General features: G+C 53.7%; 1 protein-coding gene across 1 annotated transcript in view; it reads right to left on the bottom strand.

The window, feature by feature from the left end:
- washc2c (WASH complex subunit 2C) overlaps positions 1 to 22,508 on the bottom strand; it is a 135,114-nt gene that overhangs the window by 94,001 nt on the left and 18,605 nt on the right. Inside the window, exons 8-15 of the mRNA XM_072491838.1 lie at positions 21,490 to 21,542; positions 20,016 to 20,081; positions 17,746 to 17,841; positions 17,563 to 17,650; positions 17,371 to 17,445; positions 14,684 to 14,799; positions 13,095 to 13,167; positions 12,136 to 12,195 (exon numbers count right to left, since the gene is read on the bottom strand). Coding sequence (XP_072347939.1) covers positions 12,136 to 12,195; positions 13,095 to 13,167; positions 14,684 to 14,799; positions 17,371 to 17,445; positions 17,563 to 17,650; positions 17,746 to 17,841; positions 20,016 to 20,081; positions 21,490 to 21,542 — 627 coding nt within the window. The remainder of the gene's footprint in view (positions 1 to 12,135; positions 12,196 to 13,094; positions 13,168 to 14,683; positions 14,800 to 17,370; positions 17,446 to 17,562; positions 17,651 to 17,745; positions 17,842 to 20,015; positions 20,082 to 21,489; positions 21,543 to 22,508) is intronic.

The raw sequence follows: 22,508 nt of genomic DNA, 5'->3' as shown, positions 1-22,508 counted from the left end.
ACCCAGATCCCTCTGCATCGGAGCACCCCAAAATCTCTCCCCGTTTAGATAATAAGTTCCATTTTTCCGACCTAAATGCATGACCTCACACTTATCCACATTAAACTCCATCTGCCACATTTTGGCCCACTCTCCTAGCCTACCTCCATCCATTTGTAAGGTTCTTGTTCCCTCATTGCAGCTTGCTGTCCCACCTATTTTAGTGTCGTTTGGGAACACATCGGTCTTCCAGGAGCAAGGGACCACGGATGAATACCTTATTAATGAAGAATCAACATTTTCTGCTCTCTTACTCGGAGGATATGGTGTACGTGAATACACTCGGTCCACAAAGTTAAAAAGGGAGGTAGAATCCTTGATAAGGCACCAGAAGTATGGGATTAATAGCATTGAATAACGTCTCACCTCCTTCTTACGAGAAAGAGAAGTAAGGTCGACTTAGCTCCAAACGAGCAGCAGTGTGGGCTAGATCTCACTGCAGCGCTGAAATAATCAGAATCTAATAATCTTCTATTGGTGTCACAAATACACTTACATTAACTGCAATGAGGTTACTGTGAAAACGCCCCTAGTCGCCACACTCCAGCACCTGTTTGGGTACACAGAGGGAGAATTCAGAATGTCCCAATTCACCCAACAAGCACGTCTTTCGGGACTTGTGGGAGGGAACCGGAGCACCCGGAGGAAACCCACGCAGACACGGGGAGAACGTGCAGACTCCGCACAGACAGTCACCCAAGCCAGGAATCGAACCTGGGACCTTGGAGCTGTGAACATAAGAACTAGGAACAGGAGTAGGCCATCTGGCCCCTCGAGCCTGCTCCGCCATTTAATGAGATCATGGCTGATCTTTGTGGTCTCAGCTCCACTCTCCGGCCCGTACACCATATCCCCGAATCCCTTTATTCTTTAGAAAGGTATCTACCTTAAATGAAAATCACTTATTGTCACGAGTAGGCTTCAAATGAAGTTACTGTGAAAAGCCCCTAGTCGCCACATTCCGGCGCCTGTTCGGGGAGGCTGGTACGGGAATTGAACCGTGCTGCTGGCCTGCTTTAAAAGTCAGCCCCTTGGGTTTAGCATACTGCCCTGTGAGTGAAGCAACAGTGCCAACCACTGTCGCCCAGATAAATATTTACTGCCAGCCAGGATTGCTCCATTCAGTGTTCAGTCCAGAGTATTAATTTGTTTAGAGATTTACAACATATAATTCACAGGAAATTCTGACTGAGTGCATAGTCAGAGGTGGGTTCTTTACTCAGAGAGAGTTTGGGGCGTGGAACGCACTCCCAGCTATGGTAGTGGAGTCGGACACTTTAGGAACTTTCAAGTGGTTATTGGATAGGCATGTGGAGTGCACTAGAATGATTGAGAGTAGGTCAATTTCATAGATTATCATAGAATTTACAGTGCACAAGGAGGCCATTCGGCCCATCGAGTCTGCACCGGCTCTTGGAAAGAGCACCCTACCCAAGGTCAACAGCTCCACCCTATCCCCATAACCCAGTAACCCCACCCAACATTAAGGGCAATTGTGGTTACTAGGGACAATTTATCGTGGTCAATCCACCTAACCTGCACATCTTTGGATTGTGGGAGGAAACCGGAGCACCCGGAGGAAACCCACGCACACACGGGGAGGACGTGCAGACGCCGCACAGACAGTGACCCAAGCCGGAATCGAACCTGGGACCCTGGAGCTGTGAAGATATTGTGCTATCCACAATGCTACCGTGCTGCCCCTCCACCCTGGGAAAGAGTGCCTGCCCATCCACTCTACCAATGCCCCTCAATTCTGTCGACCTCTATCAGGTAACCCTTCAACCTCCGTCGTTCTAATGAAAATAGTCCGAGTCTATTCAGCCTCTCCGTATAGCTAACATCCTCCAGACCAGTCACCATCCTGGTGAACCTCCTCTGCACCCTCTCCAAACCCTCCACATCCTTCTGGTAGTGTGGCGACCAGAATTGTGCGCAATATTCCAAGTGCGGCCTGACCAAGGTTCTATACAACTGCAGCATGACCTGCCAGTTTTTAATACTGAAAAAGCTTTGGTTTAGAAGACTGCATGATATTCAAAGAATGAGCTTGGAGCAATTAGCTTTAAAAATTTAGAATTAACAAAAAAATTACCTCATCATCATCAAAGAATGCGATTGGAATCTGATTGGATCTGCTCGGGTCTAAGGGTTGCTTTGATTGGTGTCTTTTTGTGTCCTTGTTTGAAGAGAACAGATCCTGTTGTGGACAAGGAGGAGTTAGAGGCAACAAAGATAATGCAGAGAGGCTAAACTTGCGCAAAGAAAACTCTTGTGCGGCCTTCCCAACTGAATTCATGCACCAGCGACACAAAAAGGATTGTTGATACTTCGCCTGCACCATACGATAGCTCCAAGATTTGACCCCCTTGCTGTCGCAAGCTGGCTGCAGTTCAACCAGCCTCTTGAGGCGAGGCGTAGGAAAAATTGAGGCGGCGATCCAGGCCTGACCTTATGTCTGCAGGTCAAATCAAGGCCGCATCTGGCATTCGGTGAACATATTCAGAGTGGATTAGGAGGCCTTTAAGAAGGGTAGCAAGGATAATCCCGGGAACTACAGGCCGGTGAGCCTTACTTCAGTGGTAGGGAAATTACTGGAGAGAATTCTTCGAGACAGGATCTACTCCCATTTGGAAGCAAATGGACGTATTAGTGAGAGGCAGCACGGTTTTGTGAAGGGGAGGTCGTGTCTCACTAACTTGATAGAGTTTTTCGAGGAGGTCACTAAGATGATTGATGCAGGTAGGGCAGTGGATGTTGTCTATATGGACTTCAGTAAGGCCTTTGACAAGGTCCCTCATGGTAGACTAGTACAAAAGGTGAAGTCACACGGGATCAGGGATGAGCTGGCAAGGTGGATACAGGACTGGCTAGGCCATAGAAGGCAGAGAGTAGCAATGGAGGGATGCTTTTCTAATTGGAGGGCTGTGACCAGTGGTGTTCCACAGGGATCAGTGCTGGGACCTTTGCTCTTTGTAGTATATATAAATGATTTGGAGGAAAATGTAACTGGTCTGATTAGTAAGTTTGCAGACGACACAAAGGTTGGTGGAATTGCGGATAGCGATGAGGACTGTCGGAGGATACAGCAGGATTTAGATTGTCTGGAGACTTGGGCGGAGAGATGGCAGATGGAGTTTAATCCGCACAAATGTGAGGTAATGCATTTTGGAAGGTCTAATGCAGGTAGGGAATATACAGTGAATGGTAGAACCCTCAAGAGTATTGAAAGTCAAAGAGATCTAGGAGTACAGGTCCACAGGTCACTGAAAGGGGCAACACAGGTGGAGAAGGTAGTCAAGAAGGCATACGGCATGCTTGCCTTCATTGGCTAGGGCATTGAGTATAAGAATTGGCAAGTCATGTTGCAGCTGTATAGAACCTTAGTTAGGCCACACTTGGAGTATAGTGTTCAATTCTGGTCGCCACACTACCAGAAGGATGTGGAGGCTTTAGAGAGGGTGCAGAAGAGATTTACCAGAATGTTGCCTGGTATGGAGGGCATTAGCTATGAGGAGCGGTTGAATAAACTCGGTTTGTTCTCACTGGAACGAAGGAGGTTGAGGGGAGACCTGATAGAGGTATACAAAATTATGAGGGGCATAGACAGAGTGGATAGTCAGAGGCTTTTCCCCAGGGTAGAGGGGTCAATTACTAGGGGGCATAGGTTTAAGGTGAGAGGGGCAAGGTTTAGAGTAGATGTACAAGGCAAGTTTTTTACGCAGAGGGTAGTGGGTGCCTGGAACTCGCTACCGGAGGAGGTGGTGGAAGCAGGGACGATAGGGACATTTAAGGGGCATCTTGACAAATATATGAATAGGATGGGAATGGAGGGATACGGACCCAGGAAGTGTAGAAGATTGTAGTTTAGTCGGGCAGCCTGGTCGGCACGGGCTTGGAGGGCCGAAGGGCCTGTTCCTGTGCTGTACATTTCTTTGTTCTTTGTTTGTTGTTCTAATTGAGAATAGGCCGCTGGCCACTCCCCAGCGAGAGCTCACAAGAGTTTGGTCGATACGAGGGGGCAACCCGCCCTAGGGTAAAAAAAAACTAATCTACCAAATTGCATTCATTACCAAGTTAAAAAACCCAGCAGGAAACCTAACGCGGTTGAGTATTCCACACGTACAGCAACATTTAGCTTAGTTTTTATTCAACCTGGGCTGAAGAGTAACACCGCTTGGTACAAAGGTTTACAGGTTATTTTTCTGTCTGGGCCTGTAACTTGTACATCGCGGGACAGCTGCCGCAGGAGCCAGAATTGCAGCCCAATGTGAATAGAATTCACAATTCTATTTCAGGAAAGTGGGAGAATAGAACTTTGTACAAATACACGCAGGAGATTATAAACACCGCCATCGTGAAATTATCAGATAACCGCTTGTAACAGTCACATGGGGCTATGGATGTGCGCAGCTGGTGCCTCTGTGGCCTCTTCCCTTACCTGAGGTTCGTCATCGTCAGAGAAGAGACCAGAGCTGGTCTGGGATTTCTCAGCAAGTCGGGGAGACGATTCCACGACTTCAGGGTGCGGCTCTGCACTCTTGAAAACACAACCAAAAGCACATTCAGTGTCCCAACAACTCAGCTGACATTGAGGTCCCGCTTCCCCCTCAGCTCTACCACGGCAGGGTGGGGCGGCACAGTGGCTAGCACTGCTGCCTCACAGCGCCAGGGACCTGGGTCCGATTCCAGCCTTGGGTGACTGTCTGTGCGGAGTCTGCACGTTCTCCCCGGGTTTCCTCCGGGTGCTCCGGTTTCCTCCCCACAGTCCAACGATGCACAGGTTAGGTGGATTGGCCATGATAAATTGCCACTTAGCATCTGGGTGCGCTGGTTCGGTGGGGTTACGGAGATAGGGCAGGGGGAGTGGGCCTTGGTAGGGTACTCTCTCAGAGGGTCAGTGCAGATGCGATGGACCGAATGGCCTCTTCCTGCACCGTAGGGATTCTAACCCCCCCACCCACCCTCTGCTTTCCTTCCTTCTCTACGGGAGGAACCAACTCGTGGGTAGTTCCAGCGCCACGGCGAACAGACGGTAATATTCCCAAATAAAGGTGATAAACATGGAACGGAAGCAAAGTGCAAACGCAGGTTGACAATGACGGAGGCACTGACTCACCCGCTGCGCTCCGGGTTTCTCTCTGGCTGGTTTGGGTGTGACACTTGTCTCGAAGAGCCCGCTGTCCTCGCTGTCGTCAAAGAGTCTCGCGGCCAGCTTGGGCTCGGCCATGGCTGAGAGAAATCAGAAGGGTAGAAATGTTGATGGAAAAGGGTTTTGCAAAACCAGAGGAAAATAACCACGAGGCCACACGGGCGGTGAGCAAGTTCGCCCGCGTTAAAACGTCCAAAGCCTTCTTTCCGATATGGACGAAGGTTTCAAATCCCGCTGCTGGCCCATGGCAGGGACTGGACTGCATTTTTCATCTCCTTACTGGGTATTCCCAAACACTCAGTAAACTGGGATTCTCCGCACTTCCAAGTGATGAGGTCCAAGCGGGCACTCCAGCAGGGGTGGTTTGCAGCTGTATCACTGAATGCAATCACTCGGACGACGATGGGCCGGGGACACAAGTCGCCCCCTCATGCTTTGACAACACGGATCAAATTTGTGACCTCTTACTGCCCGGGAGGGAAAGCATCAAGCGCACGAGAGCACCCCCCCCCCCCCCCGTATCGGAACTCACACCGTCCAAATTGTGCATATGTCACGGTTCCTCCATCATCGATGAGCCAAAGGCCCGGGAGCACCCTGCCCAGCAGAACGGTGGGAGGAACGCCACCAGATGGGCTGCAGAGGGTGAAGGGGAACACTCGCCCCTCAGAGTAACAAGGGACAGACAATAACTACCAGCCTTACCAGCAACACCCAGGTCCTGGGAATGGATTCAAATCAGATGAGATTTTTGCCAGCGAATTGCATGATATACTCCCAAGTAACAAATCCAACACGGGGCCCGAGGCCCCGATGCGGAGGCCTCGGGTGCTATTCCGGATCTTTCTCCAGCACTAAACCCAAGCAACGGCTGGAGGACCCAACTTTTATTGGGCGTCTGCAATTCAACAGCCAAGCACCAACTCACCCGGCGGCAACGCTACCTTGACCCTTGAACTCACGGGAAATATGTGGTGATAATGGGCAGGGGAAAATATACAGTAAACTTTGTTAATTAATCTTCTGCTTTAATACATTTGGCTGATAAGTGTTAAAGGACACTGACCCTTCGACCTCATCCTTTAGGAAATGCGAAGTGGGAAAGCTGGATTGGTGTTTGTGCGTTACGGTGGTGCAGTGGTTAGCACTGCTGTCTCACGGCCTTGAGGACCCGGCCCCGAGTCACTGTCCGCGTGGCGTTTTCACATTCTCCCCGTGTCTGTGTGGGTCTCACCCCTACAACCCAAAGATGTGCAGGGTAGGTGGATTGGCCACGCTAATTTGCCCCTTAATTGGAAATAAAATGAATTGGGTACTCTAAATTTATTCAAAGATGAAGGAATTGGGTGTGTGGAAGGCCCAAACCATGCTGGAACTGAAAATAAACGCAAAACTAAAACCAATCGTGCTCTTGTCAAAGTTGCTTCCACAGCGCAAGAGCGCTTACACATTCGCCAACAGCCCGTGCCCTGGACTGACCCACTTTTACTTCTGAATGCGCCCAGCACGAAGCGCAAGTCAAGCGCTTGCCATCTTTGTCTGAGGGACCACAGCAGAGACAATGTTCAAATCCCATCGGCGGGAGCAGCAATTTACACGACGTGCCGCAGAGGGACTGGCAGCATTGCTGGGCATCTCCAGGACAATCTGAACATTTTGACAATCGGATTTCCCTGGTCACGTTGCTCGCTTGCCCCCGGCAATAACCTGCAATGATACTGCATCTTTGAAACGGCAAAACGCCCCTTTGGTGTGTCCCAGCAGCAAGTATTACAGCAAAGTATAAATATAACAGCAGAGAGAGATGACCGGATGGGTGATTTGGTGGATGGGTTGGTTTTAATGAGGTGGAGGAGGACGTAGAGAAGGTACCCCCCCTTACTTTACCGCCAAGCTTACACAGAGCACAATTCACAGGTTCTTCAACTACAGGCCTGTGGCTGTAGTGGGGAGAATTGGGGGACACTTTATTCTAAACCCGGTGACCCGCGGATCCGAGCTGTCGGACGGAACGAGCTCGAAACAATCCCCGGATTTACCCGATGTTGACGTCTGCACACTTGACCCAAACAAGTCGTCATCGTCCACACTGTCAAAGAGACCGCTTGCATCCATCGGCTCTCGAACAGGGGGCGCTGGGGCGTCGGTCGTTTTTTCCCTCACTTGCTTGTCACGTACTCGCTCAGAAATCAGACTGGTACTAAATAAATCTCCACCTAAAAAAGGGGGAAATCAGACAGGTCACAAATTGTCCCTGGACACAGACATAACCAAATGATGTCCGAGCGCTTAGCCAGCGATGAATAACAGCTGACGTTGGAAACACTCTGGCATTTTGACAGACAGTGGTGCAGAGGAGCTGGGAAGAAGGTTCACCTCGTTAAAGAAATAATTCTCGCTTTCTCAGCACTTTCTTTTGGGATTCTGATCTTTTGTTATTTTCTTTCTATCCCAGCAGGAACGTTACAGGGAATTTAGCTACGGAACAAGTGGAATAACAGCACACACATATCCGCAGCAGATTTCTAGGTAATAGCCCGGATCAGGCCGTATCCCGGAGGTTGGGATGGCGGGCCCCTTGGAGGACCCCACACACTGACCGCACCGGAATAGCGCCCTGCCCCCCCCCCCGCCCCCCCGCCTTCGCTCACTTACCGTGGATCCTTGCCTTCTCTCTGCAGCTGGTGAAAGGGGCTTTAGGACATTTAAAAACTTACTGGAACATGGCTGCTGGGTGCCATAAAAAGGTGGCGAGACTCTACTTGCCCCAATTTGCCCACCATGCAAAGTAACTCAGGATCAGGTAAGCGACGCATTCTTCAGGAGGCCTGGTTGCGAAGTCTGGACAAGGAACTTGGCGCTTCTGTGCAAGCGAAGTGGCAACTCGATGGTGTTTGCCACCAGTTCAACGATACAGCGTCAATTCTCCTGGTCTACTAAAGCTGTGCTGTGTGCAATGTGCAAAATCTGCTCTGCGATCAGTGTGTCACCGTGATAAAAAAATCTTCTGTCTGACACGCAGACACACACACAGACAGACAGGCAGGCAGGCACGCACAGAGACGGAGAGGCAGGCAGGCAGAGAGGCAGACAGGCACACAGACAGAGGGAGAGGCAGGCACGCACACAGACAGAGGGAGAGGCAGGCAGGTAGGCAGGCAGAGAGGCAGGCAGAGAGGCAGGCAGAGAGGCAGGCAGAGAGGCAGGCAGAGAGGCAGGCAGAGAGGCAGGCAGAGAGGCAGGCAGAGAGGCAGGCAGAGAGGCAGAGAGGCAGGCAGGCACACACACAGACTGAGAGGCAGGCAGGCACACAGACAGAGGGAGAGGCAGGCAGAGAGGCAGGCAGAGGGGCAGGCAGGCAGAGGGGCAGGCAGGCAGAGGGGCAGGCAGGCAGAGGGGCAGGCAGGCAGAGGGGCAGGCAGGCAGAGGGGCAGGCAGGCAGAGGGGCAGGCAGGCAGAGGGGCAGGCAGGCAGAGGGGCAGGCAGGCAGAGGGGCAGGCAGGCAGAGGGGCAGGCAGGCAGAGGGGCAGGCAGGCAGAGGGGCAGGCAGGCAGAGGGGCAGGCAGGCAGAGGGGCAGGCAGGCAGAGGGGCAGGCAGGCAGAGGGGCAGGCAGGCAGAGGGGCAGGCAGGCAGAGGGGCAGGCAGGCAGAGGGGCAGGCAGGCAGAGGGGCAGGCAGGCAGAGGGGCAGGCAGGCAGAGGGGCAGGCAGGCAGAGGGGCAGGCAGGCAGAGGGGCAGGCAGGCAGAGGGGCAGGCAGGCAGAGGGGCAGGCAGGCAGAGGGGCAGGCAGGCAGAGGGGCAGGCAGGCAGAGGGGCAGGCAGGCAGAGGGGCAGGCAGGCAGAGGGGCAGGCAGGCAGAGGGGCAGGCAGGCAGAGGGGCAGGCAGGCAGAGGGGCAGGCAGGCAGAGAGGCAGGCAGGCAGAGAGGCAGGCAGGCAGAGAGGCAGGCAGGCAGAGAGGCAGGCAGGCAGAGAGGCAGGCAGGCAGAGAGGCAGGCAGGCAGAGAGGCAGGCAGGCAGAGAGGCAGGCAGGCAGAGAGGCAGGCAGGCAGAGAGGCAGGCAGGCAGAGAGGCAGGCAGGCAGAGAGGCAGGCAGGCAGAGAGGCAGGCAGGCAGAGAGGCAGGCAGGCAGAGAGGCAGGCAGGCAGAGAGGCAGGCAGGCAGAGAGGCAGGCAGGCAGAGAGGCAGGCACGCAGGCAGACAGAGACGCAGGCACGCAGGCAGACAGAGACGCAGGCACGCAGGCAGACAGAGACGCAGGCACGCAGGCAGACAGAGACGCAGGCACGCAGGCAGACAGAGACGCAGGCAGACAGAGACGCAGGCAGACAGAGACGCAGGCAGACAGAGACGCAGGCAGACAGAGACGCAGGCACGCAGGCAGACAGAGACGCAGGCACGCACAGACAGCGACGCAGGCACGCAGGCAGACAGCGACGCAGGCACGCACAGACAGCGACGCAGGCACGCACAGACAGAGACGCAGGCACGCAGGCAGACAGAGACGCAGGCACGCAGGCAGAGACGCAGACACGAACAGACAGTGACGCAGGCACGCACAGACAGCGACGCAGGCACGCACAGACAGCGACGCAGGCACGCAGGCAGACAGAGACGCAGGCACGCAGGCAGACAGAGACGCAGGCACGCAGGCAGACAGAGACGCAGGCACGCAGGCAGACAGAGACGCAGGCACGCAGGCAGACAGAGACGCAGGCACGCAGGCAGACAGAGACGCAGGCACGCAGGCAGACAGAGACGCAGGCACGCAGGCAGACAGAGACGCAGGCACGCAGGCAGACAGAGACGCAGGCACGCAGGCAGACAGAGACGCAGGCACGCAGGCAGACAGAGACGCAGGCACGCAGGCAGACAGAGACGCAGGCACGCAGGCAGACAGAGACGCAGGCACGCAGGCAGACAGAGACGCAGGCACGCAGGCAGACAGAGACGCAGGCACGCAGGCAGACAGCGACGCAGGCACGCAGGCAGACAGCGACGCAGGCAGACAGAGACGCAGGCACGCAGGCAGACAGAGACGCAGGCACGCAGGCAGACAGAGACGCAGGCACGCAGGCAGACAGAGACGCAGGCACGCAGGCAGACAGAGACGCAGGCACGCAGGCAGACAGAGACGCAGGCACGCAGGCAGACAGAGACGCAGGCACGCAGGCAGACAGAGACGCAGGCACGCAGGCAGACAGCGACGCAGGCACGCAGGCAGACAGCGACGCAGGCAGACAGAGACGCAGGCACGCAGGCAGACAGAGACGCAGGCAGACAGCGACGCAGGCACGCACAGACAGCGACGCAGGCAGACAGAGACGCAGGCACGCAGGCAAACAGCGACGCAGGCAGACAGAGACGCAGGCACGCAGGCAGACAGCGACGCAGGCACGCAGGCAGACAGCGACGCAGGCACGCAGGCAGACAGCGACGCAGGCACGCACAGACAGAGACGCAGGCACGCACAGACAGAGACGCAGGCACGCAGGCAGACAGAGACGCAGGCACGCAGGCAGACAGAGACGCAGGCACGCAGGCAGACAGCGACGCAGGCACGCACAGACAGCGACGCAGGCACGCACAGACAGAGACGCAGGCACGCAGGCAGACAGAGACGCAGGCACGCAGGCAGACAGCGACGCAGGCACGCAGGCAGACAGCGACGCAGGCACGCACAGACAGAGACGCAGGCACGCACAGACAGAGACGCAGGCACGCAGGCAGACAGAGACGCAGGCACGCAGGCAGACAGCGACGCAGGCACGCACAGACAGCGACGCAGGCACGCACAGACAGCAACGCAGGCACGCAGGCAGACAGAGACGCAGGCACGCAGGCAGACAGAGACGCAGGCACGCAGGCAGACAGACGCAGGCACGCAGGCAGACAGAGACGCAGGCACGTAGGCAGACAGAGACGCAGGCAGACAGCGACGCAGGCACGCAGGCAGACAGAGACGCAGGCACGCAGGCAGACAGAGACGCAGGCACGCACAGACAGAGACGCAGGCACGCACAGACAGCGACGCAGGCACGCACAGACAGCGACGCAGGCACGCAGGCAGACAGCGACGCAGGCACGCAGGCAGACAGAGACGCAGGCACGCACAGACAGCGACGCAGGCACGCAGGCAGACAGCGACGCAGGCACGCAGGCAGACAGCGACGCAGGCACGCACAGACAGAGACGCAGGCACGCACAGACAGCGACGCAGGCACGCACAGACAGCGACGCAGGCACGCAGGCAGACAGAGACGCAGGCACGCAGGCAGACAGAGACGCAGGCACGCAGGCAGACAGAGACGCAGGCACGCAGGCAGACAGAGACGCAGGCACGCAGGCAGATAGCGACGCAGGCACGCACAGACAGAGACGCAGGCACGCAGGCAGACAGCGACGCAGGCACGCACAGACAGCGACGCAGGCACGCACAGACAGCGACGCAGGCACGCAGGCAGACAGAGACGCAGGCACGCAGGCAGACAGAGACGCAGGCACGCACAGACAGCGACGCAGGCACGCAGGCAGACAGCGACGCAGGCACGCACAGACAGCGACGCAGGCACGCACAGACAGCGACGCAGGCACGCACAGACAGCGACGCAGGCACGCACAGACAGCGACGCAGGCACGCACAGACAGCGACGCAGGCACGCAGGCAGACAGCGACGCAGGCACGCACAGACAGCGACGCAGGCACGCACAGACAGCGACGCAGGCACGCACAGACAGCGACGCAGGCACGCACAGACAGCGACGCAGGCACGCACAGACAGCGACGCAGGCACGCACAGACAGCGACGCAGGCATGCACAGACAGCGACGCAGGCACGCACAGACAGCGACGCAGGCACGCACAGACAGCGACGCAGGCACGCACAGACAAACACCATCACTGTTGTTCAGTATTGGTGGATGTTATTGATTACAGAAAACCTACCCGGGTAAATAGAAACTGCTCCAACTGGTACTTTTTTCCCAGATTTTCTTGCAGCAGGTTCTGATTTTGAAATTAAAGAAAAAAGTTTAAAACGGGAAAATAACCGAAAAAGCCACCACCATCCCAGGCGAGAAACAGGTCTACGCTAATTGCAGACAAGGGCCTTTTGGAAGCTGGTCTCACGGAGGCCCGACCTGCGGAGAATAGGCGGCGGACGTACAGAGCAGGTTAAAGAGCATCAGACGGGACAACTTCTCTGGGATTGTTCAATCCACGAGACAAACCTGTCGCAACAGGTGCCGACTGTCACTATCACGGGCGTGCGTTCCCAGAAGATAGCAAGAGCAAGCGGGAAGTAATCAGAGAGGGAACGAGCAGAGTCGGAACACCATCTACAGCTCTGGTGGCAAGTACAGATGCCACCAGTTATATCGCCCCGGCTACGGCAAACAGCCACCCTTAGCAGCAAATTAACACCAACTATTGTGCCATCACCACAGATGCCAATTATCAATTCACCGTCTATAGGGTGCCAAATGCCCCAGCGATTTCGGGAAGGCTACCCGCGACTCACACTTCATTAAGATGCGGTTACCGTGGCAACCAAACCCCCCTCGCCAACCCGCCCTTCTCCAATTAACGTCAGGTTGTCCGCATCGGCAAACTATTCGGCGGTACTCCCAATGAGGAGATGTTTGAACGGCGCTCCTCGCCATTTACCGGCCGGCTACTTCGGATAACGGGAAAAGCAGGCCAGGACCTCCTTGGCAACCTTGCCACAACGTTACGTTCCAACTTTAGTTCCAAGGGCCTGACGTCTCGGCATCGAGGTTAATTCGAGCGGCATTGCCACACGACCACCGTGCACGGTTTCACAAGAGCCCGATTAAAACATGCAACATTTAGCAAATTATTTAATCCCTGGTCCTCGACGCACCCAATGACACTCGTCAACTCACCATTACTAACAGCAGCTGTGGCTTCTGCTCGTTTATCAAGGTCCTCCTTTGGATCCTCAGCAAAAAGGTCACCCTGGAAAAGAAAGGGGCACGTTGGCGAATTGATTTGCCGTTTTAACGGAGTAAACCTTTGGACCCCCCCCCCCGGCCCCTCCAACCCCCCAGATATAGCCAGAAGCTCCCAGAGGCCCTCGGTGATTTGTCCAACGTCAGCCAAGGAAAGAGCGAGCGCCCACAAACACTTGATTGTGTCCCCACGGAATGGTTACAGCAGAGGAGGCAGCCACCTGCTTTGTCGTGTCCTGCGGCCCTAGACAGAAACCCGACAAGTCCGACTCCCACGCCTTTTCCCTGTATCCCTATGATTTCTTCCTCTGCAGATAATTCCCCCATTCCCCCTTGGAGGGCCACGACTGAATGTGCCTGCAGCAGACTCACAGGCAGCACAATCCATGAGACGTAGAAGCAGAAGTAGGCCATTCGGCCCATCGTAGAATTCACAGTGCAGGTGGAGGCCATTCGGCCCATTGAGCCTGCACTGGCCCTTGGAAAGAGCACCCCACCCCAAGCCCACACCTCCACCTTTTCCCGGTAACCCAACCTAACCTTTCGGTTGGACACGAAGGACAATCTAGCACAGCCAATCCACCTAACCTGCCCATCTTTGGACTGTGGGAGGAAACCGGAGCACCCGGAGGGAACCCACGCACCCACGAGGAGAACGCGCAGACTCCGCACAGACAGTGACCCAAGCCGGAATCGAACCTGGGACCCTGGAGCTGTGAAGCAATTGTGCTATCCACAATGCTAGAATCCCCTAGAATTCAAGGGCAATTAGAGATGGGCAACAAACGTTGGCCCAGACGGCTTCACCCACATCCCAAAAACAAATAAAGTTCTTTGGATAAAATCACCTTGAACCGTCTCGCTATCCACTCAGTCGGGACGCCTCAACATCTTGCACACCCCCACCGAATCATCCACTCCCTTAGCAGGACTGGCCCAGCTTCTCCTGTCTAACTTTGCAAATGGGAGTTTCTCACCCCTCGAATCATCCTTGGGAATCTTTCCTGCCCCTGCCTTCGCACCTTTCCGAAAGCTCGTATCCAATCCTGGCCCACCGTTACTCCACTGGAGACCAAACCACCGTTTTATTCAGGTTTATCGTAACTTCCTTGTTTTTGTGCCCTGTATGTCTCTTTGTAAAGCCCAGAGTCCCATAGGCACAGGAGATCTGTAGCAACAGATTCTCCCAGCACGCAATCCCACCCACCAGGGTTCATGTCTTGGTCCGAGGGTGCTGAACAATTTACATTTAGGAAGTCCTTCTCTCAGTGTCACGCACAAACACTCATGCAGGCCCAGCCTTCTTAACCTATCCCCTCGCCCGAGGCGTGGTGACCCTCAGGTTAAACCACCTCCAGTAGGCTCTCCCCCTCAAAAGGGGAAAGCAGCCTATGGTCATCTGGGACTATGGCGACTTTACCTTTTACCTCGTCAGTTAATTTATGTCACAGGAATCTCAACTCATTTCAAGATGACCCGGATTCTATATTTTAACTTCTAAACAGCAATATCTCAGTACCAACCTCGTCGTCGTCAAAAAGACCCTTCCCTCCGCTAAAGAGGCCACTTTTGCTGCAAAATGGAGAATAATCATCACCTTCATCTTCACCCTCAGGCGCAAATAAGTTCTCATCCTCTTCTGGAGCAGAAAGGAACAGAGGGAAAAGAGAGACGTGAGGCATTCCAGTCAAGAGCTGTCGATGAAACATCCCCATTTTCATATTCCACTCCCCCTGTGATACAACACCAACATTCCACTGGCCTTCCTGGTCACGTAACATTCAAGGGCCAGGCAATGACCATCTCTACAAGGGAGGCTCTAACCATCACCCTTGACATTCACTGGCATTACCATCGCTGAATGCCCCACAATCAATATCCTGGGGGTTACCATTGATCAGAAACTGAACTGGACCCAGCCCTATAACTACTGTGGCTACCAGAGCAGGTCAGAGACTGGGGATCCTTTGGCGAGTAACTCACCTCCTGACTCCCCAAAGCCTGTCCGCCATCTACAAGGCACAAGTCAGGAGTGTGATGGATACTCTCCACTTGCCTGGATGAGTGCAGCTCCAACAACACAAGAAGCTCGACACCATCCAGGACAAAGCAGCCCCGCTTGATTGCTCCCCCTTCCACAAACATTCAAACCGTCCACCACCGACTAACAGTGGCAGCCGTGTGCACCATCTACAAGATGCACTGCAGTAACTCGCCAAGGCTCCTTAGACAGCACCTTCCAAACCCACGACCGCTACCTTCTAGAAGGACAAGAGCAGCAGATACCTGGGAGCCCCACCACCTGGAGGTTCCCCTCCGAGTCACTCACCACCCGGACTTGGAAATATATCGGTCGCTACTTCACCGTTGCTGGGGCAAAATCCTGGAGCTCCCTCCCTAACAGCACAGTGGGTGTACCTACACTTCAGGGACTGCAGCGGTTCAAGGCGGCGGCTCACCACCACCTTTTAAGGGCAACTAGGGATGGGCAATAAATGCCGGCCTAGCCAGCGACGTCCACATCCCGTAAATTAATTTATTAAAGATTCTGTACTGGACGGGCGGTGACTTTTTCCAGCTAAATATTGAGAAGGCCAAAGCCACTGCCTTGGGTTCCAGAGCCACCAGCCCCGTCCCCTCATTCTGCCCGAGGGGAAATTAGACAACGCATCATATCCTTGATCTGGTACTTGGTCCTGGGATGAGCTCCCGACCGCATTCTTCTGCCAAAAGGACGGCCTGTTCCCACCTATTTAACATTGCCCGAGGTGGTCTGCAGCTGAAATCCACATTCGTGCCTTTATCGTCTCTAGTCCCGACGGTTACAGTGTGCCCCCGTCCAGCCACACACCTTCCACTTCCCATAAACTTGGTCATCAATACCTCGGCTGCCTGTATCCGAACTTGCGCCAAGTCCCGTTTGCCCCTCACCCGTGCTCGCAGACCGACATCGAGTCCCAAAAGACGTGCGGGTTAGCTGAATTGGACGTTCTGAATTCTCCCTGTGCACCCGAACAGACACCAGGATGCGACGACGAGGGGCTTTTCACAGTAACTTCATTGCAGTGTTAATGTAAGACTACTTGTGACACTGAAAGATTATTATTATTATAATTCCTGGTTCGGCAACACCTCCATTTTAAAATTCTCATCTTTATCCTCCTCTCTCTCCCCTCTCCCCCCACCCAAAGCTCCTCCATGACCCCGCCCCTCCCCACTTCCGCAATCCTCATGCAGCCCCACAATGCTCGGATGCCGGTATCTGCTCTCCTATTTTAACTGCTCCAGCTTTAGCGGTTGTGCCTTCAAGGCTCCGAGCTCTGGAACCTCCTCCTTAAACCTCCCTCTTAAAACTCAACTCACCTCTTTGACCAAACGTTTGGTCTCGTGCCCTCATCTCCTCAGGTGGCTCGGTGCCATAAGTCCGATTGGTAACGTTCGCGAAGTGTCTTGGGGTGTTTTGCGTTGAAGGTGCTGTTGTTTACTTTTCCTCACCTAAAGACAGTTTGGTGGCTTCCAGAACCTTCCAATGACCCTTTACCTGCCCAAGTAGTGACCCTGTGCAAGCTGCAGGTTGCTCAACCGATTGTGGTAATAATAAGTCTCTATTTGTGTCACAAGTAGGCTTACATTCACACTGCAATGAAGTTACTGTGAAAAGCCCCTAGTCGCCACACTCCGGCGCCTGTTCGGGTACACAGAGGGAGAATTCAGAATGTCCAATTCACGTAACAAGCACGTCTTTCGGGACTTGTGGGAGGAAACCGGAGCACCCGGAGGAAACCCACGCAGACACGGGGAGAACGTGCAGACTCCGCACAGACAGTGACCCAAGCCGGGAATCGAACCTGGGACCCTGGAGCTGGGAAGCAACAGTGCTGACCACTGTGCCACCCATAATACCAGGATCTCTTGGAACTACCCACGCCTGTAGTTGTTGTTGGAACCTGTAACCAGGATCCACAAATCCGACCAATTCACCTCTAGCATCGCAAACCTTCCGTGCCAGGAATCGAGAAACTCCGCATAGATCAATGGCCTAATGTGGGGTTATTCTGGAAAGCAGGAGTTAGCCAACAAGGGGAATCCCTGACCAAACTCTTAGCATGATGGATAAAGTCCCTGCTTAGGGCCCTCACACTGAACTCTGCATCAAGGATCATCCCACATCTTCCAGTCAGAACCATCTGCTCCGAGTGTTCTCTCTCACCTTGGTGTCTAGCCTTTGGAGTCTCCTTCTTGGCCTTCATTCGATTCTTCTTTGCGGCTCCTCCCGAACTCAATGCTGGTGAGACAGGGAAGAAACCCAGGGTAAGATTCGGAGCACAGATTGCAAAGGAAGAAATCTGCCGCTTCCCTCACCACTCCCTCCCCTACCCAACAAAAAAACACCGATAATTACGTGCTCTCTCGTCGTCTTGGACCTTTGGGCTTTCAACTTGAATCCGTGCAGCCAGCTCTTCCGCAAAGGAGGATTGTCCCACCTTATGCTGCAGTGAAAAGAAGGGGGGGGGAGATGTGACCAATGAATGGTGTCCCCAATGAATGCTGCTCATCGCTACAATACATAAAAGGAGCCCCTCACCGTACTCGGCAAATCCCCACCATCGTCCTCTTTCTCGGATTGGTGAAACAAATCGGAATCATCATCTTCGTCCTCGTCACTGATCAGCTGCTGCTTCTACAACAACAAGAATTTATACAGCACCTAAAATGCAGCAAAACACATCACGGCACCATGCGGGAGCATCGTCAGAGACTCTGACACTGAGCTACAGAAGGAGCTCAGAACTAGGAGCAGGAGTAGGCCATCTGGCCCCTCGAGCCTGCTCCGCCATTCAATGAGATCATGGCTGAACTTTTTGTGGACTCAGCTCCACTTACCCGCCCCTCTCACCATGACCCTCAATTCCTTTACTGTTCAAAAATCAATCTACCTTTGCCTTAAAAACATTCAGCCAGGTCGCCTCAACTGCTTCACTGGGCAGGGAATTCCACAGATTCCCAACCCTTTGGGTGAAGAGGTTCCTCCTCAACTCAGTCCTAAATCGGCTCCTCCTTATTTTGAGGCTATACCCCCGAGTTCTCGTTTCACCCGCCAGTGGAAACAACCTCCCTGCTTCTACCTCATCTATTCCCTTCATAATTTTATATGTTTCTATAAGATCCCCCCTCATTCTTCGAAATTCCAATGCGTTTAGTCCCAGTCTACTCAGTCTCTCCTCATAAGCCAATCCTCTCAACTCCGGAATCAACCTCGTGAATCTCCTCTGCACCCCCTCCAGTAGAACATCCTTTCTCAAATAAGGAGACCAAAACGGTACACAGTACTCCAGATGTGGCCTCACCAGCACCCCATACAGCTGCACCACAACCTCCCCTGCTTTTAAACTCCATCCCACGAGCTGTGAAAGACAAAAGTTAATTTGCATTCTTAATTGCCTGCTGTACCCGCAAACCAACTTTTGGCGATTCATGCACAAGGACACCCAGGGACAAAGTGGTACGTGTTAATAAGCGTCTCGGAGGAAAGAGAGGGAGGTTGAGAGGCAGCGAGATCTGGGGGAGGGGGGGCGGCGAACTGTTGAAATTCAGAGTTGCGCAAGAGGCTAGAACTGGTGGAGCACAAATATCTCGAAATATCTTGGGTGGTTTGTGGGGCAGGAGGCTCGCGACAGGGAGCGGCGGCCCCCGTGGAGGCATTGAGGACAAGGATGAGAAATTTAAACTCGGGGCCTGTACAGAATAAAATGATTCGAAAACGTTGCTTATAGGATCGAACAGCTGCTGGAGAACCATGCAGGTATTTTAAACGGCATTGAGATTGCACGATCTACCTGTTAGAATCGTTTCATTGCTCACCGTGGGTCTGCCCTTCGTTTGCAAGTGTGCTTTCCAACTTATTAAATATAATTTTTCTATGATTTGAAGGGTTTCTGGACCCTCACCCATTCATGGGCAGCAGGCAACGCGGGCACAGTTCTAGGTGAAAAGCCATGGGGTCTGTGGGGCCTTACTTCAGATTTGTCACGTGTACCGAGGTACAGTGAAAAGTATTGTTCTGCGTACAGTCCAGGCACATCGCTCCATACATGACAAAAACATAGGACATACGATAAAACATAATATACATACATAGACATAGGGTGAAGCATAGAGTGTAGTGCTGCTCAGTGGGGAAGATGGGTGGAGAGATCAGTTCAGTCCATAAGAGGGTCATTCAGAAGTTTGGTAACAGCGGGGAAGAAGCTGCTTTTTGAACCTGTTCGTGGGTGTTCTCAAGACTTTTGTATCTCCTGCCCCGATGGAAGAGGTTGGAAGAGTGAGGACGCCGGGTGGGAGGGGTCTTTGATGATGCTGCCCGCTTTCCCCAGGCAGCGGGAGGTGTAGACAGAGTCAAGTCAAGCAAGATGCAAATTTCCTCAGCTTTGCTGAAGGTGCTGACTCATTTGAGGGCACAGACGGCAGAGTGCTTTCAACCAGGATTCAGCGTGCTGGTGCAATTGAAAAAACGTAAACCCGCCACTGCCTGGAGAGCGAGACAGCGGCCCGGAGGAGTTGGCTGCCCCAGCGGGGATCAGCTCACCCCGCACGAACCGAGCGTACAACTCAAACCTCCTGTTTTGCACAGTTTGGCACTCAATCCCGTGTATTTTACCCCAATCCACCCAAAAGTGACGGTCAGCGGGAGTTTAGATTTGAAAATATAATACTCCCGTTTAAGATCTCCAAGTAGTTAAACCACAAATCAAATAAAATTGTCATTTTTCAAAAAACTTCCGCTCAGGCACGTCACAGACATGAGCAGCTCTATAAGCTTCAAACACGACGCGAGCATCCGTGACAAATACATACGCGGACCAACTTTGGCAGCTTCTGCTCCTCATCCTCGCTTTCGTCGACAGTGTCGTCCCCGGACTCCTGTAATCAGACAAAAATGGTTCGGCCCGCAGCGAGAAATTTAACGTAATTAAGTGGCGTAAAGGGGGATAGTGAGGGAGAGGGCTGGAGGGAAGGGGGAGGGTCCTGAACGGAGGTCCTCGACAGCTGCAGGCGTGGCCACCAGCGGTGGGTACTGATCAGCGGGGAAGCACACGAGGCTGGGATTAAACGAGTGCCGATATCACGGAGGGTCGCGGGGCTGAATGAGGGACACGTCCATGGAGGCTTTGGGCACGAGGCTGAGAATTTCAAAATCAAAATGGCGCCTATTGAGATCAGCCAACACGGAATCAGTGATCGGGGAAAGAGGACCTGGGTGACAGCGATAAAACACTACAGCACATTTAATCACATCAAGGTTAGTGTACACTCCATGCTGCTTGTACTTCATATAACATTGGTATCCATGCAGCAGGTAGACTACAAGACCTCAAAGGGAATAAGGTCACAATAAGGTCACTGAGCATACAGGTGGCACAGTTGCGGAGCACAGATCTTGCTCCGCGGAAACTCGCCTGAATGAGCGCACAGAGAAAAAAAAGCAGGGGAGGTTGGGTGATTGATTCTCAAAAATGTCAGAACCTTAGGGCAGCAGGGCGGCACAGTGGTTAGCACTGCTGCCTCACAAATGAAAAAAAAAGAATGAAAATCGCTTATTGTCGCAAGTCGGCTTCAAATGAAGTCACCGTGAAAAGCCCCTAGTCGCCACATTCCGGCGCCTGTTCGGGGAGGCTGGTACGGGAATTGAACCGTGCTGCTGGCCTGCCTTGGTCTGCTTTCAAAGCCAGCTCTTTAGCCCCGTGCTAAACCAGCCCCTAGCACCAGATACCCCGGGTTCAATTCCAGCCTTGGGTGACTTGTCTGCGTGGAGTTTGCACGCTCTCCCCGTGTCTGTGTGGGTTTCCTCCGGGTGCTCCGGTTTCCTCCCACAGTCCAAAGATGTTAGGACTAGCCATGATAAAATTGCCCCTTAGTGACCAATGATGTGTAGGTTACGGTAAGAGTTATAGGGCGGGGAATCTGGCCTAGGTAGGGGGCTTTTTCAGAGGGGCAGTGCAGCCTTGATGGGCCGAATGGCCTCTATCTGCACTGCAGGGATTCTATGACTCTACGATTAATAGTTTGACCAGGCGAAGCATTGGGCTACGCGGAGTTCGGACGTTTCTGCAACTTAACCCTGGAGTTGGATGGTGAAGGTTTGAAGTGAGCGCATCCAATTGGTCAACCACCTGCAGAGCAGGGAGATGTAGAAAAGGGACCGCAGTCAGAGGATGATAGCAGCACGGTGAGCAGGGGTAGTTCCCAGAGTCCTCCAGCAACCCCACGCCACCCGGGCCACGCAGGGATTGACAATCGATTCTCCGTTAACCTCTCCCCATCTGCTCACCTCTTTTTCCTCCTCGCTTTCAATAACACTGCCACGTTCACTGTCCACAGACTCTGGACAAAACAGAAGGAATAAATTAGAGCAGGGAAATGAGAGAGACTGGAACTCGCAGGATTGCATGAAGCGGAGGGGGGGGGGGGGGGGATATCTCAAAAAGGAACCGAGAAGGCGGCTGCAGGGATTTCCTCGTGATGGAATTGGTTTGCACAAAAAAAAAAAACATTTTCAATTTCATCCCAATTTCCCGTCCCGTCATAGGTGTCCCATTTGATACGACTTCGGGGAAGGAAGCACGAAGAGGAGAACTTGACATTCAACCTCAAAAAGAATTACCCCTTGCTCCACCAACACAAAGCATATTCAGTGGCAGGGAGAGGAATACGCTTCCATTGCCGGGACACATGAACAGGATTAGCACAGTCAGCTGTGTGGTCAAGGTGCCCACTTCCCTACCCCACCACAGCAGCTCAGTGGTGTTACTGGGACAGACCTAATCATCCAAAGGGCAATTTAAATTCAATTAAACAAAGCCTGGAATAAAAAGCAATAGTGACCACCAGCCTACTAGATTGTCATAAAAACCAAATTCACTGGTTCACTAATATCGTTCAAGTCTGCTGTCCCTGCCTGGCCGATATGTGGATCTAGGCCCACAGCAATGTGGCACATTCGGAACTGTCCTCTTTGAAATGGACAAACAGGAGGGGAGTTACTCACCGCAGTGTTCCGAACCAGAGCAGGTCAGAGGCTGGGAATCCTGCGACGAGTAACTCACCTCCTAACCTGTCCGCCATCGACAAGGCACAAGTCAGGAGTGTGATGGAATACTCTCCACTTGCCTGGATGAGCGCAGCTCCAACAACACTCAAGAAGCTCGGCACCATCCAGGACAAAGCAGCCACGCTTGATTGCTCCCCCTTCCACTAACTTTCAAACCCTCCACCACCGACGAACAGTGGCAGCCGTGTGTAACATCTACGAGATGCACTTCAGGAACTCGCCAAGGTTCCTTAGACAAC

Source organism: Scyliorhinus torazame, chromosome 28, assembly GCF_047496885.1.
Source record: "Scyliorhinus torazame isolate Kashiwa2021f chromosome 28, sScyTor2.1, whole genome shotgun sequence".
In the NCBI taxonomy this organism is placed as follows: domain Eukaryota; kingdom Metazoa; phylum Chordata; class Chondrichthyes; order Carcharhiniformes; family Scyliorhinidae; genus Scyliorhinus; species Scyliorhinus torazame.
This window is presented reverse-complemented; position numbering and strand designations above follow the sequence as displayed.